The sequence below is a fragment of the Macaca fascicularis genome, chromosome 2 (genome assembly GCF_037993035.2).
Source record: "Macaca fascicularis isolate 582-1 chromosome 2, T2T-MFA8v1.1".
In the NCBI taxonomy this organism is placed as follows: domain Eukaryota; kingdom Metazoa; phylum Chordata; class Mammalia; order Primates; family Cercopithecidae; genus Macaca; species Macaca fascicularis.
In genome coordinates this window covers 33,363,548-33,383,261 of record NC_088376.1, presented here as the reverse complement: position 1 = coordinate 33,383,261, position 19,714 = coordinate 33,363,548, and the positions used below count along the sequence as shown (strand labels likewise).

At 35.3% G+C, this 19,714-nt stretch overlaps 1 protein-coding gene across 1 annotated transcript in view; it reads right to left on the bottom strand.

Annotated features, from left to right (window-relative positions):
* Window positions 1-19,714, bottom strand: part of COL6A5 (collagen type VI alpha 5 chain) — a 123,624-nt gene that overhangs the window by 101,633 nt on the left and 2,277 nt on the right. Inside the window, exon 2 of the mRNA XM_065539880.2 lies at window positions 1,024-1,118. Within this exon, the coding sequence (XP_065395952.1) occupies window positions 1,024-1,090 (67 nt within the window). The 5' untranslated portion in view covers window positions 1,091-1,118. The remainder of the gene's footprint in view (window positions 1-1,023; window positions 1,119-19,714) is intronic.

Here is a 19,714-nt window from a genome sequence, read left to right as displayed (position 1 = left end):
CTCACACTGTAAGACCAAGGTGGTAGGATCACTCGAGCCCAGGAAATTGAGACCAGCCTGGGCAAGATGATGAAACCCTGTCTCTACAAAAAATATAAAAATTAGCCAGGTGTGGTGGCATGCATATGTAGTCCCAGCTATTTGGGAGGCTGAGGCAGAAGGATTGCTTGAGCCGAGGGAGCGGAGGTTGCAGTGAGCCGAGACTGCACCACTCCACTCTAGCTTGAGTGACAGAGTGAGACTCTGTTTCAAAAAAAAAAAAAAAAATAACGATTATAATAGAACTGAAAAATTCTTATCACCTAATAACATCATAGCTGTCATAATGTGGCAGTGCAAGGTATTGCCTTTCCTGTGTTTAGATGTGTTTAGATATATAAATTCTTACCATTGTATTATACTTGCCTACAATATTCAGCATAATAACATGCAGTATAGGTTTGCAGCCTAGGAGCAATAGGCTGTATCATATACCCTAGGTGTGTAGTAGGCTACACCATCTAGGTATAAGTATACTCTATGATGTTTACACAATGACAAAATGGCCTAATGATGCATTTCTCAGAAAGTACACCCACTGTTAAGTGATGTATGACTATGTGTGTGTGTTTGTGTGTAAATATATATTTCATGCTTGTAAAAGGAAAGGAAGGCAATGGTTTAGTCATGAAATACTTAGAATTTGTTTCTGTGTGGGGTTCCTTTTCTTTCATTTATAAGATCAAGATTCAAATGGATCTATAAACAAATGGACTGACTCAATCCATGGAGACATGTAATATTGAGACTGAAGCAAATCAATGGATAACTGAATTTTTCTAGCCAGGTGCAACATAACTCATGATTTTTTCTCATGGCTCTGTGCTGTCTTTGACAAGTTAAGTTTGTTTGATATTGTATAACAATTACTAAATGCTGCATACTTTGATTTTTAGTAAATGAATTATTTCCCTCTGTTTATTAAAGTTTACTGAGATATAAAAATATTTCCTAAATAATAATAAACATAAAATATACTGTTACCTGGGCTCTGGTCTGCCAATGTTTCAGTCCAAATGATTAGGACAAATATAATTAGTAGGATCTTCATTTTGTTAGTGAAGATTTTTACTTTTGTTCTGCAAAAAAGAATTATTTACAATATGAAAATTTTTATTTTTTACCATTAAATAACTGTGAAGATAGTTGTATTAGAGCATGGTACACTGTAAACAAGTATTTGTCAAGCAGTGCCAAGTGTGTTTATAAAATTCATCAAGCATTTGGAGTATCTGTTGAAAATATTAATGCTAATGTTTGGTGAGCCCTGGCTAAGGCTCAAACACCTTTCTCTTGCTTGACAAGTGTCATCTAATTTAATTCTCACAACAATCTTATAGGGAGGTATAATTACTACACTTACGTGACAGATAAGGAAACGGAAGCACCAAATGTCTTGGTAAGAGGCAGATCAATCCACAGTACTAACCCAGACAAAGCAATTGCATCACCCAACCTCTTAACCACTATGTCATAAGCTTTATACAAAATTAGTGTCCTCACAAAATTTACATAGTCACTATTCTCTACCCTTTACTGTTATGCCACTATCATATATGTTCATAATTTGGCTTAAAAAGCCAACAGCTACACATGTCTCTTCCTTCACTGAGTCCTTGTGAATACTGCTTCCTCACTTACAGTTATGCCCAATTTCACAAAGTACCTTAGGTTTGGTTTTTCCACATAGTTCACAACCAATCAGAACGCTTCCTGGGAAATTAAAATCTCAGGAATTTAACCAAATCAGAGTTTGTTCTTTATAAGAATAGAAATATATTAAAATGGCCAATACTCAAAAAATAGATCTGCCTTAAAACAGATACCAAAGGTATAAGGGCTAATTTTTAGAGCTCTTTTGAAATTGTTACTCATTAAGGAAGATTGATAGAATCATTGGAAGCTGGATGTGGAAAAGACCCTATAAATAATTTAGATTAAGCCCCCAGTTCAGAGGAAACAACATTTTTATCACCCCAAAAAGAAACCCCAAACCCATAGCAGTCATTCCCCACTCCCTCCCCCGTGCCACCCTTCTATAGGTGCTGGCACTGATCTTTCTTTCTCTATGGATTTGCCTATTCTGGACATTTCATATAAACAGAATCACATAATATGTGGCCTTTATGTTTGACTTCTTTCATTTAGTATGAGTATGTATCAGTACTTAATTCTTAATTCTTTTTTATGGCTGAGTAATATTCCATTGTATGGATGTATAACATTTAAAACATTAATTGTCAGTTGATGAACATTTGGGTTGTTTCTACTTTGGTCTATTATAAATAATACTGCTATGAACACTTATGTACATGTTCATGTGAATATACGTTTTCATTTATCTGGAGTAGGTACCTAGGAGTGAAATATTTGGTCTTATCATAACACTATGTTTAACATTTTGAGAAACTGTAAAATTGTTTTCCAAAGTGGTTGTACTATTTTACACTTTCAGCAGCAATGTATAAAGGTTCCAACTTCTCCACATCGCCATCAACACTTATTTTCCATTTTGTTATTATAGCCATTCTAGTGGGTATAAATGGTTTTCATTTGCATTGCCCTAATGAAGAATGATGCTATCTTTTCAGGTACTTAATGGCCATTAGTATCTCTTACTGGGTGAAACATCTATTTAAATGTTTTACCCATTTTTACTTGGGTTATTTGTCTTTTATTGTTGTAATATAAAAATTCTTTATATATTCTAGATGCTAGAATACTAGATGCTTCACAGATATATGACTTGCTAATATACTCCTGCCATTCTGTGGGTTGTATTTTCACTTTTTAAATGTGTCCTTTGAGGCACAAGTGATTTTAAATTTGATAAAGTCCAATTTATCTGGGGTTTTTTGTTTTATTTTGTTCCTAATGCTTTTAGTGTTGTATCTAAAACACCATTGCCTACAGTCACTAAGGGTTACTTGTATATTTTCTTCTAAACATTTCATAGTTTAGCCTTGCATGTAGTTCTTTAACCCATTTTAAGTTGTTTCCGTGTGTGGTGTGAGGTAGGGATACAATTTCACTCTTTTGTATGTGGATATACAATTACAGTTGTCCTAGTACCATTTGTTGAAAATACTTTTCTTTCACCATTGAATTGTCTTCACACCCTCATCAAAATCAAATTTACTATGAGTGGATGAGTTTATTTTTAGACTCTCAATTGTATTCTATTTATCTATATTTCTATCCTTATGCCAGTACCACATAGTCTTGATTATGCTACTTTTAAGAAAGATTTGAAGTTGGAAAGTGTGAGTCCTTCCACTTTGTTCTTTCTCAAGGTTGTTTTGGCTATTCTGAGCCCTGTGCATTTCTATATGTGTTTTAGAATCACCTTGTCAGTTTCTGAAAAAAGAAAAAAAAAAAGGCATCTGGATTTTGATAGGGTTTTCATTGAACAGGTAGATAAATTTATGGAGTTTTAGCATCTTAATATTGTCTTACAATCCATTAATATGGGTTTTCTATGGAGAATAGAATTTTGAGATCTTATTTCATATTTTCTCTGATGTTCTTTAAATATAGGAGATCATAAGAATTCAAAGATAAAGAGGAGACCTTTCTGTACAGCCACGTGAATTCCAAAGCCAATAAATGTTCAGAGCTGTGTATACATCCTTCTTTAGGTTGGTGGTATGTTTAAAGAGTAAGATTAAGCTGGTCTCAACCCAGTAAAGCTCAGCAGAGTTTTACTTATGAACACTGGAGCCCATAGGACATATCCCAGGTGACCATTCGTGCACACATCCCTTGGCTTAGCTCTGTTCTCGTTCTTTCTTCAGCTCAAATTCCCACTTTGCATGTCTTAGCTCCAAAATAGTGTCAATAGCTTAATTTTGTAGATGTGGAATTGCTGAGTCAAAAGTATATTTACTTTAAGTTTCTTTGGATACTGCCAAATTGCCATCCTTTGGGTACCAAATAATATTCCCTTACCTGCCCCAACATAGTATGTCTCACTATTTTCACTTCACATTCCTATTTGTCTTTTCCATTATTTACACTGTTTTGGTATAAGTTATTCTGATTAGTCTGTCTTTTTTATTGTTCATGCTTCTGAAATAAATTTTTTTCATATTTTTTTCATTTTTTTCATGTGCTTATTTTTAATTCCCTTGGCAAGTAATATATGCCCAGGAACAAAGTGGAAGTTTGTATTCCTGCAGATAAGATGGAGATAGAAGAGGGCAGCCTCTCAGAAAAGAAAATGTCCAGTGTTATAATCTAGGCTTTACCACTCCCAATCCCCTCTTCCAGTCCTGTAGTTATTCAGGGGAAGCCACTGCTTATTAATTGTTAATTTTCTATGACTCTTGGTTCTTTGATGGCTCAGCCTCCCTGTCTCTTTTGTAACATCTTGAAGTTTGGATTTCGTGCAGGAAGTCAGCAGGCAGTGCTAAATTTCCAACTTTTCCAAAATTCAAAGTTTCCCATACCAAAGAAAAAATGAAAAAATATTTAGAATATACAGACTCTAAGATATAATAGTAGGGATCCCTTTGGAGAGAGTTGAATCATATCTCTAAGGCTCCTCCTAACTCTAAAATTATCTGATCCTGTGATTCTATGATGGAAGGACCTGAGGCACAGAGTGGCATGTATGAGTGATACTTTAAGGAATTAATTGGCCATTCTGGAGGAGACATACCCCAAACTAGACTTGGGGCCCAAAGAAACTCCAAGTTTGAATAGCTACCAAGTGAACCAACTCATCCTTTCTCACACTTTCAAATGCTCAAACTCTCAGAGGCTGATTGGGAATTCAAAGTTAGTATCACATCTGAGGGAAGGGCACCCCAAGCCCACTTCAGGGTGGACCAACAGCCAAACTGCACATCTGAAGAGAAGGCACACATGCCGAGGGCTAGGCAACAATCAGCTAGCCTTGCTATTTCCTGTGGGGATGTTCAGCACATGTAGATCAGCCACATAGAGATGGGGGCTAAAGCTCCCTAGCCACTGCCAGGAGACAAAATAAGAGGGTAATAATAGACTAATGAATAATCACATCCCTTCTTTTGATTGCATTCCTTTGGTTAAAAATATCTGTGAAGACAAATCTCACCATTCTGAATGAGAAACTGTATTGTTTTATGGGGCAATCTATTTTATAACCTATGGCATGAGGTGTTAAAGTGACTTGGTGAAGTAGGGAGAAAAAGCTTAATTTAGCAAAACATAAAGGCACATGATAAAGCCTGCAACCCTCTAAGAAGTTCAGACACTAAAAGGAAAAGAAATTATTTAGCGAGTTATAACCACACAGCAAAGGCCTTGGTGTAATTCTTGAATCCATGAGATTAGAAGTAAGTATGTAAACAGTTTATTGGAGGCTTAGACTGCTAAATCCTAAATCAAGCATGTCACAAATGTTGCAAAAGTAATTGCAGTTTTTACCATTAAAAGTAATGGTAAACTATAGCATTCTGAAACCACCAAGTTTAATTTCTCTTTCTCTCCTTTTGCAGTCAAAGGAGCAAAAAGTCCTGAAATATGGTAAGAAATAAAGGTCAGGTCATCTCCCCTCTGTCCTCTACACTGTTTCCCTTCTCCCTAATGCCTACCTTCCAGTTTCCCTGGTTAAGCATCCCTCACTCAGGATCTATGCAACAAAAGCTGGTCAGAATATGGAGCTCCAGTAGAGGGAGAAGGCACAGCTTTAGGAACCATAGTCCCCAGTTGATAAGGGCCTTAGGCTGCAAATGCACCATTCATGCACACCCAGCTGAGGATCTGAGGTCACAGAACGAGTCCATGGCTGAGCTAAAGCTTAAATTCTCGGCTTAGCCTCCCTGGTGCCTTATCGCATTTCTGGAACATCTGGAGGGCACATTGAGTTTTCCTGTCAAAACAAACTGTGAGGCTAGATAATTATTTAGCCTTATTTTCCTGTGCTGGCTGTCCATCCTGTGGGTGCCATATGACTCTACTTCCTTTGGTTTTCATTACTTTTGTTTCCTCCATGGCACCACTACTCCACACTCTCAAATCTGTCCACACCTAGACACTCATTCTAGCCACCTGGACTGCCACGTCCCTCCTCTTCTTTGGTACCTATCATATTTTGCCTTGTACTGAAGTTACTGAAAGACTTTCTTAATCCCCCACTTCTCCTCTTTACCCAGTAACACACACACACACACACACACACACACACACACTCACACATACACACAGACCACTAACACCTATAAACTCCTTGAAGGCAGGACTGGACTCTTCATTCCTTGTCATTGAACGTCCCACTTGCTTAGGTGAGTGCCTGCTTTAGAACAGGCTCTCAAGAAATATTTGCTGAATTGAGTTAATTACTTAGGAAGTGATTAAAAGCCTCATTTATCCAACTATTGTGCCTATTAAACCTCACACAGCAGGAATTCCAGAAACTTCTAGAAGCAAAAGACCATGTTTGGAATATCCTGTGATTGATAAAGTAAGGATCTATGCATGGGAAGCAAACTCCACTAATTGGAGCAACTCTGGGGAAAAGCTGAACACCATATTGGAGCATTCCAGACAAGTCCCAGGGAACCTGCTCTAGCAGGAGGGGCTGTGTAAACCATTCTGGTTCCATCTTTTCAAAAGGCAGAGGCCTTACAAATCTTCCTGGGTCAGCCCAGGGAAGAAGCAGGTGTGGCGAGGAGGTTTGGCAGCAGTATTAGGACATGATGGTCCTAATACTGCTAAGGGACCAAGTATGTTTGATACATCTTTATATTTCCAGGGCTTGGCAGAGTGAGTATTCGCAAGGAGAAGAGGAAATGAGGGCAGGTCGGAAGGCAAGTTATTGTGCAAATGCTGGTAAAATATGGGAGGATGAGGTATTATTTCAAATGAAGGAATCGACAAAAATATCATGCACAAAGGGGAAGAGGAGAGATCAAGCATCTCAGGTAGAGAGGTGCCTACAACTGTATTACACAGCACATCAGCAGAAGGAAACCATTTCTCAAGTTCTTCTTATTGGGAAATGTCTGATATCACATTCTAGTAACATCTTTATCAGAGGAAATTGGATTAGGACAGAAGGCAGGAATGCTTATGCCACCAGCTCCTAAAATCAAAGCAAATAAGACATATCAGAAACACGGGCTACAGTTTCATTAACACATCTAACAACCATCACTTTCCCAGTCATCCAACACTGCCGTTTATAGATAATTTATGGAACTGCCATAGGCTTTGGACACAGAGTAAAACACATAAAATACTTCCTCCAAGAGCACACAATCTATTTGGGGCGCCAGGACAGTGACATGAAAAGATAAAATATAGAAATTCACAAACATTAGCCCCCTAATAACTATGGAGGTTATTTTGTAAGGTCAGTAAAGGTCATAAACCTATTGGTTTTGACTAAAATGTCACTGCAGGCTCCATCATACAATAACTGTCTATGGCATTTACGTCAATGCCTACCCCATAGTAGGTGAGTAGTGAATATTTGTTAAAAGAATAAATGAACATGATGTTTCAGAATAAATTGTAAAGAACAGTTAGAATGCAGTTTAAAGAATAAAATACAGCACTTCAGAGTACAATTTATAAAAAGGCATCAAAAGGAAATTTACAAAAGCCTTTGATATACTCTAAAGACTTCTACAACTTTGATCAGGCATTGTGGAAAGAATATCAAGGAATCAGAACTCATAATTCAAACCATGAGCTCCTCTCTGAGACTTGTTTCCATGATCTATAAAACAAGAGGGTTGGACTTGAGCTATAAAATGACCTCATTTTGTAAATTAGAGTACAGGCCATCTGGGAACATGGGTTCAACCAAAGGCATAAAATGAGTGAACAGGTCCAGCCCTACAAGGTCCGGGCCTCTCAGAAGGGCGAGACATCACCCTTCTTGCAAGAGCATTGGCAAAAATCACACTGATATATACAGAATCCCCCTCTATCAGAGCCCAGGCATCAGAATTTTGTTTCAAGTATTCTTAATTATTGTTTAAGTATCCAACCCATAAGCTTCTTATACACCAGATTTCAAAAAATAAACATCCCTAGAGAGAAGAATGTCTTGCTTATGTTACTAATCCTTCTATTTGCCAAAACGTCATAAGGGCCATTATATCCACATGGAAATAAATGACATTGGACCACAGCTGCCCTCCAAATCATGAAGACCCCACATGAGCAGCATTACTATCCATAGTTTCGGTAGCCTGCTTTCCTGCTCTAGGATCCTTTGGCTGTCTGGTTGTGTGCCTCATTATTAGGGTTGTGGCTGAGAAAACAAAACATGGCTTGGCTTGCTCTTCTCATTATTACTTTCTTAAGAAAGAACAGGCTGTGGGCTGGTGATTCTCAATTTTGGCTGCACACTAGAGAGCTATTAAAAATACTGATGCCAGGTTCCACTCCCAGAGTTTCTGACTCAGTTGGTCAGGGGCATGGTCTGAACATGGATTTTTTTAAAACACTCCTGGTGATTCCAATGTGCAGCCAAGGTTGAGGACCACTAAGTTAGGCCATCTTGAATGGTCTAAGCAAGCTCTCTATAGAAAACACAGAGGTATAGTCCCAGAGAGAAAATCTGGGCCTCAATGTCTTTTTCTGCAAGTTGTGCTAAATAATAGCTATAACATTGTGTTGTTGAGAAGTTTATATGAGACCATGTATATAAAACCTCTTAAAGGAAACATCTTAAAGGAAACATTTGTTGATTTTGTCTGCCCAACTTTCATTACTTCTTCTGAGGATTCTCTTTCCCCCCTTTCAAACCATGTAGTTGCTGAAATCTTGACCTCACTCCTACTCCAGGAAAGTATACCTGGCTTAGACCAGCATTGCTACAGTCACTGTGATTGTTCCAACAATGAGCACTTTACCTACACCATCAAAGTCAGAGAGCCTCAGACAATATACAGGTTTTGCCACCATGAAGAAGAATCCCAAGATCAAGAGAGATGTATCTTTGATGATGTCAACTGAGCAGCTTGATCAGCCTGATCAATCCCTGGACTTTTCAGGTGTCTCAGTCAATAAATTCTATTTTGTGTTTGAGCTGGTTTCAGTAGGGTTTTACTAATACAGGAGCAAAAAGAATCCTGACCAGAATTCAATTGACAACCTTTGAAAATGCCTGGATACCAGACCTACTGGGATATCCAAGATTAGGGCCTCTATGATGGTTCTTTCCTGCTGCAACTTTGCAGAACTAGACTCACTGGAGAGATCTCAGATTCCTATTCCTTTTGCACCTGACCAAGCACCATAGTATCCACATCGTTTTTCCCTCTGCTTCAAGGCTGAAGGAATTTGCGCTTTTCTTAAGTGTAAATTCAAATCCTAATTATACTTCAGAACTAGACCTGCCTGCTCCCTGACTACTGCAGTCTGTATCTAATCCTCCGTGTTCCCATCTGCCCCAAACACTCAGTCTATATCACGAGTTTTTAATAGCTAAGATATATACTGTATTTAGCTGTACTGTTTATTCGTGTATATATGTTTGGTAGTGCTATCTCGTCTTCTACTTTGGGGTTGTCCTAACACAATGCAAAGCAAGTAAATGCTTGCTAAACTTAAAAGATATTGCAGGTTAGGGGGAAATGCAGAAATGGTTATGCAGAGTATGATCCCAATTTTTAAAAACGTCATGTGCATTTATTTCTAAGATGTGGGGTTGAGGATATTTTTGGTTCATTCTTAAATTAGAAATTATTTTTCTGGAGTAAAACAAACAAAAATTTGAGAAAAAAACACAAATAGAATATGTGGCTTCCCAGGACAGTGTCAATTTATGACTGTGGTCCCAGTGCAACGATTAATAGCACTTTAGTTATCTATTAAAATTGACCTGGGACTATGGTTTCTAGTTTGCTATGAGGTAGCTTGGACCTAAGTTGTCACTCCATCCTAAAAACAAGTAAAAAACTAGGCAAACTGAAAATTAATAATTTTTCTTTGCCACAGGGAAAACCGCTACCCCAAAATTAAAGAGACAGGAGGATATGGAAAATCACAAGTACAATTTATTGGAGCAGAAACTCATGAGCTGAAACCTTTGCAGGAACCAGTGCTTGGGTAGGAAAACTTGAAGTGTAATTGACAAATGGCTGGAGGTTCAATGTGGACACATCTAATAGTTAAAAATTCCAGAAAAGCAATTGCTAAAGAGGCACCCACACTTTCGTTAAGTTTTGCCTCAAGGAGCTCTATCAAACTCTTGAAGTAAAGATAAAAGAAAAAATTCCTCATTATTCAGCAGAGTGAGGGGAATAGGAACCATTTTTAAATACACCACAGCATGCTGTTCTTCTTAACAAGGTATGTTCTCAAGAGAAACTATTTTACCAGAACTCAATCTGCTGGGGTTTTATCAGAATCTAACTGGCCTAGACGAAAGGAAATACCCAACTCTAGTCCCCATTACACCATCTTGTCCCTCCCAAGAGTGACGGAAGACAGAATGAGAGGCATTTGTAAAGTTCATAGCTTGGCAACACAGGTCCACTAAAGGAATGAAACCTAATCAGAGAACTATAGAATGCTTCTTCTCACTCCATACCTTACCACTACATCTACCACTACATGATTAAAGTCCTATTTACACGATAAGGAAGGAGGAATTTTAATTATTTTGTTATTATAAGTTATTTGCACTACCTGTGAAGCAGTATAGTGATATTTGAAAGTATACTTGGATTAGTTATAAATGCAAACTCTAGAGCAACCACTAAAGAATGAAGTATAACTGATATGCTAAGTAAGGAGAGAGAATTGAATCCTAAAATGCTCAACAAAAACCACAAAAAACAGAAAAGAGTAGAAGACAAAATTGGAACAAAAAACAAAGGCAACAAATAGAATCTAGTAACAAATATGGTAGATATTAATGCATCTGTATCAATAATCACTTTAATGGTTTAAATGCACAACTAAAAGAGATTGTCAGAAACTGAAACAAATTGAATATATGTTCTCTGCAAGGAACCCTGTTTAAATATAGATAAATGTAGATTAAAAGAAATTGGATCGAGAAAGATATACCATGCTAATACTAATTAAAAGAAAGCAGACGTAACCATATTAATTTCAGACAGAGAAAACTTCAGAGCAAGGAAAGTTATCAGAGATAAAGAAGGGCATTAGAAAATGATGAAGTCAATTCTCCAAGAAGATATAGCAATCCTTAACATGTTTCCACCTAGCAACAATGCACCAAAATATATGAGGCAAACATTGATAGAATTTCAAGGAGAAATAGATGAATCCACTATGATAGTTGAAGGCTTCAACATCCTCCATCAGAAACAGACAGTTCTAACAGGGAGAAAATCAGTAAGGATATAGTTGAACTCAGCAACACCATCAATTGACTGAATGCAATGAACATCTATAGACCATTTCTTCCAACAACAGCAGAATAACACATTCTTCTCAATTTACCAAAATAGACCATAAAACACAAGATAACAAACTTAAAGGAAGAGAAATCATACAATGTCTGCTCTCAGATCACATGGAATTAAGCTAAAAACAAAAAACAGAAAGATAGCTGGAAAATCCCAAAATACTTAAGAGATTAAATCACACAGTTTTAAATAACACCTGGGTCTAAGAAATCTCATGAGAAATTTAAAAATATTTTGAACTAAATGAAAATGAAATGACAACTTATCAAAATTTGTGAGATGCAGCAAAAGAAGTGGTTAGAGAAAAATTTATACCATTTAATGCATTTGTTAGAATAGAAGAAAGATATAAAATGAATAATCCAAGCTTCCACCTTAGGAATAAGAAAAAGAACAAATTAAATTAAAATAAGCAGAACAAAAGAAATGATAAAATTTAGAGGAGCAATCAATAAAATTGAAAACAGAAAATTAATGGAGAAAAATCGATGAAACCAAAAACTAGTTCTTTGAAAACATGATAAAGTTGATAAGCCTCTAGCCAAGCTAATTTAAAAAAACAGAGAACATAAATTATTAACATCAGAAATGAAAGACGAAGCATCACTATAAGTCCCATGGACATTAAAATGATAATAAAAAATACTATGAACAACTCTATGCCCACAAAATTAATAACCTAGATGAAATGGAACAATTCCATGAAGACACAATCTGACAGAACTCACACAAGAAATCAAATCAGTAATTAATAACCTTCCAAAACAGAAAACAATAGGCCCAGATGGGTTCAATGATAAGCATTACCAAACATTTAAAGAGGAAATTATACCAATTCTAAACAATTTCTTTCAGAAGGTAGAAGCAGAAAGAATATTTCTGATTGATTGAGTGAGGCCAGCATTACCCTAACACCAAAAACCAAAGACATCACAAGAAAAGAAAACTACAGACCAATATATTTCATGAACACAGACGCAAAAATCATCAACAAAATATTAGCAAATCAAATCCAACAATGTATTAAAAATTATATATCATGACCAAGTGGGATTTATTCCAGGTATGTAAAGTTGGCTTGTCAATCAAAAATCAATTTACAAATCCATTATATCAACAGGCTAAAGAAGAAAAGTTACATAATCATATCAATAGAGGGAAAAAGAGGATTTGACAAAATCCAAAACCTATTCATTATTAAAAACCCTCAGTCATCCAGAAATAAAGGGAAATCTTTTTAACTTGATAAAGAAAATCTACAAAAAAGCTACAGCTAACACTATAATGATGAGAAGCTAGAAGCTTTCCTGCCAAGATCAGGAACAATGTAAACACATCCTCTTTTATTACTCCTTTTTAACTTTGTTTTTAACTTTTTAACTTTGTACTGGAAGTCCAAACTAATGCAATAAGACAAAGAAAGAAAGTAAAATGTATATAGATTTGGAAGGAAAAAATAAAACTATCTTTGCTTGAAGATGACATGGTTGTAGAAAATTCCAGAGAATAAACAAAAAATTCTTGGGATGATAAGTGATTAGAACAAGGATGCAGGATACAAAATCCAGTTGCTTTCCTGTATACTAGCAATAAACAATTGGAAGTTGAAATTTAAAACACAATACTATTTACATTAGCACCCCCCAAAATGAAATACTTAGTTAAAAATATAATAAAATGTCTGAAATCTATATGAGGAAAACCATAAAACTCTAATAAAGAAATCAAAGAAGAATTAAATAAAAGGAGAGATATTCCATGTTCATGGATAGAAAGACTCAGTACTGTCAAGATGTGAGTTCTTCCCAAATTGATCTATAGATTTAACACAATCCCAATCAAAGTCAGCAAGTTATTTTGATACTGACAAACTGATTCTAAAGTTTATATGATGAGGCAAAAGACTCAGAATAACCAATACAATTTTGAAGGAGAAGAACAAAGTTGGAGGACTGACACTTCCTCACTTCAAGACCTTCTGTAAAGCTACAGTAATCAAAACAGTGTAATACTGGTGAAAGAACAGACAAATCAATGGAATAGACTGGAGAGCCCAGAAATACACCTGCACAAATAGTCAACTGATCTTTGACAAAGGAGCAAACGCAATACAATGGAGCAAAGACAGTTTTTTCAACAAACAGTGCTGAAACAACCAGACATCCACAAAAAAAAAAAAAAAAAATATATATATATATATATATATATATATATGGAGAGAGAGAGAGAGAGAGAGAGGGAAAACTTACGCCCTTCCCAAAAATTATCTCAAAATTGGTCACAGACCTAAATGCAAAATGCAAAACCATAAGCTCCTAAAATACAACATAGGAGAAAATCTAGATGACATCGGGTTTGGCAATGACTTATGAAATACAACCCCAAAGACAAGATCCATGAAAAAAATAATTAATGAACTGCACTTCGTTAACATTAAAATGCCATGTTTTATAAAGGGCACTGTCAACAAAATGAGAAAACAAGCCACAGATTGGTGGGGGGAGGAAAGGTTTGCAAAAGACGTATCCGATAAAGGACTATTATCCAAAATATACAAAGAACTCTGAAAACTCAACAATAAGAAAACAAACCAATTTTAAATTGGGTAAAATATCTGAACAGACTTCTCATCAAAGAAGACATACAGATGGCTAATAAGCATATGAAAAGATGGTTAGCATCATATGCATTACGGAATTGCAAATTAAAAGAGTAAGATGCTACTACACACCCATTAGTATGGTGAAAATCCAAAACACTGACAACACCAAATGCTGGCAAGAATGTGAAACAACAGGAACTCTCATTCACTGCTGACAGGGATGAATGCAAAATGGCACAGCCGCTTTGGAAGACAATTTGATAGTTTCTTACAAAACTAAACATATTCATCCCATAAAATCCAGCAATCATGCTTCTTGGTATTTACCCAAATGAGTTGAAAACTTATGTCCATAGAAAAAACTACACGTGGATGTTCAGCCTTATTTATAATTGCCAAAACTTGGAAGCAAACAATACGCCTTTTAGTTGATGAACGGATACACTGTAGTAATTCAGGCCAATAGATTATTTCGGACTAAAATGAAATACACTATCAAGCCACTAAAAGACACAAACCTTAAATGCACATTAATAAATGAAAGGAGCCAATCCGAAAAGGCTATATATTGTATTTTCACAACTATATGACATTCTGGAAAGGGTAAAACTATAAAGACAGTGAAAAGATCTGTGGCTGTCAGTGGTTAGGAGGTATGGAGGGATGAACAGGTGGAGCACAGAAGATTTTAAAAAACTATTCTGTCTGATTCTATCATAATGGATACATGTCATTATACATTTGTCAAAATTCATCAAATATACATTTCCAAGAGTGAAGCCTAAGATAAACTTTGGACTTTCGATGACAATGATGTGTCAATGTAGGTTCATCGATTGTAATAAATGTACCACGTTGGTGCAGGATATTGATAGCAGGGGAGGCCTCGTGTGTTTGGGGTAGGGGAGCATATAGGAACTTTGTACTTGTTGCTCAATTTTGCTGTGAACTTAAACAGAACTTCAGTCTGAGCATGAGAGACTTTTTGGGATTATGGAAATGCTCTCTATACTGATTGTGGTTACGTGGACATATACATTTGCCAAACAGTTCTAATAGTACATTTAAAATGGATGCATTACATTATATATAAATTATATCTCAAAAGGGTTAACTTCGTTAAGTGCACAGTTTGGATGATGAATTATTTTATCATAAGAATGGTATAACGAAGGAAGGGCTGTGGTAGTAGTCTGCACTAGCAATAAAGTGGTGCATAGAGCCTTTAAAAATAATAACAAAACAAACTTGGCCTGCTTTATTATCCCCAGGGAGCAAGCAATGTTAATCAATGTCAGTAACAATCTTCGCCTTCGTGGCTGCATGGACTACTTTCACCACAAATGATACATATTCCCATCCCCTAGAGACATAATAAAACTCCTACTGGTTGGATGTATTCTTCCAGAAGGTTTCCCTATGCATAAATGAATCATAATCTACATTAATTGAATGCTGTCTGCATCTTAAATCAATATATGATCAAAACAGGCCTAAGCTTAAATATCTCCCTCATAACATGAATTTGAAGAATTCAAGAATAAATCAGAAGTTTTACCCCAAATGTGTAAATTATTATCATTTTATTAAAACTTTAATAATGAAATTATTAAAAATTGGCATTAGAGTACAGGAACAATATTCTCAGCACTGGTACCTGCTGGATTGTTCTTGAACCCATTGCATTACATTAATGCCACACTAAGCAGATGCTCATTTGCAGCTGATGTCTAGGAAAAGCACGTTATTTGGAGATCTATTGGGGATTTTTCCTGTAAAACTTCATGTTTTTCTTCATTCTCTTCATACTCTTTCTGGTGTTTGGTATGAAAATGATTTAATATAAATATTGGTTATTTGGTAATTTTCCTTGTCTCAAAATTTTGAGCTGATGTAGTTGACATTTCCCCATAACAAATGGTCATGAATTGTGAACACTTTAAAAGCAGAACCTTTTCTTGAAAATTAACGGTCTAGGTGGAACTAAATAACTAAAAATAAAATCCAGTTCATCAAGATAACTTTCTATAATATCATGAGTGCTAATACACTAAGCTAAACTTTTTTGTGAAGAAAAAGTAAGTAAGTATTTCAGGCTTTGTAGGCCAGACGGTCTCCAGGACAAATATGCTACTCACTTTTGCCCTTGCAAAAGCAGCCACAGAAAATATGTAAACAAACAAGCGTGACTGCGGAACCACCTCTGACTTCAGCGGGTCCTACACATTTTTGCCTTATGGAATCCTCTCATAATAAAATGAATTAAAAATTATTTTTGCTGTGGGTCCCATACACTTTTGCTTTATAGGATTCTCTCACCAGAATATAACAAATTAAAAATTATTAATATAACTTTAAGTACTTTACAATTTAATTTATTTCTGTTTTAGGCAAAATTTAATAGACTTATGAGTCCTAACAATTACATTTTTTTCCCTGTGTGAGAAAAAATTAAACAATTTTTGACCTAAATATTCATTTTTCTTCTAATTTTTTAAAATTAAACATGTCATAGGCTTCTAAAACACTGTGCCTAATGGACAAATTGGTCCTGCATGGCTGTGCTCCAACAAAACTTTATTTGGTGGCAAGTTGTTAAACCTGCACAAAACAATTATACAAGTTTACTATTATTATATAATCTCTATTATTCTGCCTGGTATTGTTTCTTAAATTTTAAAAACAATTGGTGGCTCAAATATTCTTCCTAAATGTACCTACCTCATTTATACTGTATTAATAATCATATTAACAGTCAATCTATTTCCATACTTATTTAACCATTTGAAAGTCCTTAAAAATTGTCAGACTGGATTGACCATACTAGTTGAAATCAACATCCATTCTGATTGGTCAATGCGTAGTCATTGTTAACTATTTTTAATATCACTCTTGATCTACTTCATTCATCTTAACAGCTACATAGTATTCCTTTATATCAATGTTTATTTAACTAATTATTTATAAATAGATATTTAGGTTGCTTCCAATTTTTTCACAATTCCAAACAATGTTGCAATAAACAGCATTGCACAGTGGAAGAAGTATTATATTTCTAAAGGATCACTTATTGGGAATGGAAATTCGGGGTCAAAAGGAATGTATATCTAAAATTATGGTCAATATTAGGCAACTGCAGCAAAAAGGTGTGCCAAATCATATTTTCCCTCAGGAACATATGGAAGTCCTTATTTCCCCACACTCTCACAACATACTTTTGAAGTTTTGGAATCCTGATTGAGGGGAAGAAATTCCACATTACCATATGGCTCTTTGAATTTGCATTTCTATAATTACTAGTGAGATTGGGAAAGGTATTTTTCTATTAACTGTACACTTAAGATTTTTGACCATTTTGCTTGTGAGTGCTTGTCTTTGTATTTATTTATTTTTACGTGCTCTTATTATTAATATACACAGTCCTAGATGTTTTATATCTGTTGCTATTGTAAGTTGAACCTTTTCTCTTACTCATGTTATTAAATTATTTCTATTGACCACTTTGCTGAACTTTCTTGTTGGCTTGCTTAGACTTTTCCAGTATATTCTCATTTTAAATAAAAATAATAATTTTGATTTCTCCTCTCTCAATGTATATATCTTATATTATTACATTGACCAGAACTTCAACAATGTTAAAGAGTGGTGTTGATAATGTTCCTAATTTAATCGTAATTTTTGTTGTTGTTGTTTTGAGATGGAGTCTCACTCTGTCGCCCAGGCTGGAGTGCAGTGGCACGATCTCGGCTCACTGCAAGCTCCACCTCCCGGGTTCATGCCATTCTCCTGCCTCAGCTTCCCGAATAGCTGGGACTACAGGTGCCCGCCACCATGCCCGGCTAATTTTTTTGTATTTTGTTTAGTAGAGATGGAGTTTCACTGTGTTAGCCAAGATGGTCTCAATCTCCTGACCTCGTGATCCGCCCGCCTCGGCCTCCCAAAGTGCTGGGATTACAGGCATAAGCCACCATGCCCGGCCAGTTAATGGTAATATTTTAAGTGTTTTCTTCATTACACATGTCATCATGGCAGCTGGTTTATAATATATGTTTCTGATTATGTTAAAATATTTCTTATTTTAACCTAAGATTTAAGAAAATCTAGAATGGCTGCTAAATTTTACCTTACCCAATACCTTTTCAGCATCTACTACAATGATCACATATGCTTTTTCTTTTCAAATATAACCATATGTTGAACTTTATTTACAAAATATTGGTGAATAATTTATTAGATTTATTAATATTGAATGATTTTTGCTTTTCTAAAATAAATTCCACTTCATTATCCTACATTTCCTTTTAGGTGCTGTTGAATTTTACTTGCTAATATTTGATTCGGGAATTTTGCATTATTGTTCAAAGGTGAGAATGCCTATTTTTGTGTGTGTGAGCTATCTTTGTCAGGTATCAATCATGCTGGATTCATAAGAATGATCTGGAAGCTTTTCTTCTTTATCTTTGTTCTAAACATTTTAAGTGACAGAGCAATTGCCAGTTATTGGGAGTTTTGAAAGGAATTACCCATGTACTGACAAGGCCAAAAGTGTTAGCTTGCAGCAATTCTCAGTTCCTTCCAGGTTACCAGCCACTTAGATTTTCTATTGCTTCTTTAGCTAGATGTTGCAATTATCATTCATGTGCCCTCCTATCATTTTCCATTTCATCCTGGTTTCCAATTGTTTATGATAAAGTCAAATAAATTATTACCCCTTTTTTCTACTCTCTAGGGTTATGTCAAATTTTTCATTCCTAGTGCTATACATTTGTTTTCATTCTTCCTTTTTGGTCTGGATTATGGTAACTAGTATTTTATCCTGTTTACTGTGTGTTTTTCCCAAAAGATGTTTTTCATTTATTTCTCAATTCTATTGTTATTCTTTGTCTTAATTCTCAATTTTCTGTCTTTATTTTTACTTCATTCTATTTTACATAGGTTTGTTTTGCCTTCCCCCTAACTTGTTGAATTGAATGATTAATCCACTTCTATTCTTTCTTATTTAGTAATGAGAGCTTTTTGAGGTAATGCATTTTCCTGAGTACAGCATCAGCTTTGATATGAAGCATGCTCATCATTACTACAGGCCAGATATTCCTCAATTATGGTTTGAAATTTTTCAAGTGACTGCATTTTCTTATTTCTTCAATTGAAAATCAAGAGATTTTCTATTTTGATTTGGTTGTTTTATTGGGGTTGTTTTATTTTTCAGTATGAATGTAGCTCTTTTATTAGTTACTTTTGGTTTTAATGCATTGTGGTTAGAGAATGTACTCTGTACTCTTTCCTGGAATATGTCAAAGTTTCCCCTATATATAACCTAGTATATATTAGATCAGTGCAAAAGTAATTGAGGTTTTTGCTATTACTTTTACTGGCAAAACCACAATTACTTTTCTACTGACCTAATATAATGCTCAGTTTTTGAAATGCTTAATGCTAGAAAAGAAATCACATTTGCTCCTGATGATAGAGTTCATTACTAGTCTATACTAATAGACTAATCTTTATTTATTTTTGCATATCTTAACTGTCAAGGACTAATATGAGTGTCTCAACATTTCCCCTACAACTATATTTTCATCAATTCTCTTATTTCCTGCAGTTTCTGCTTCATGCATTTCTACACTATGCTAGTTATTTCATAAGGTTTATGACAGTTATCTCTTCAATGTGGAACATATTCATAATTTGTTTA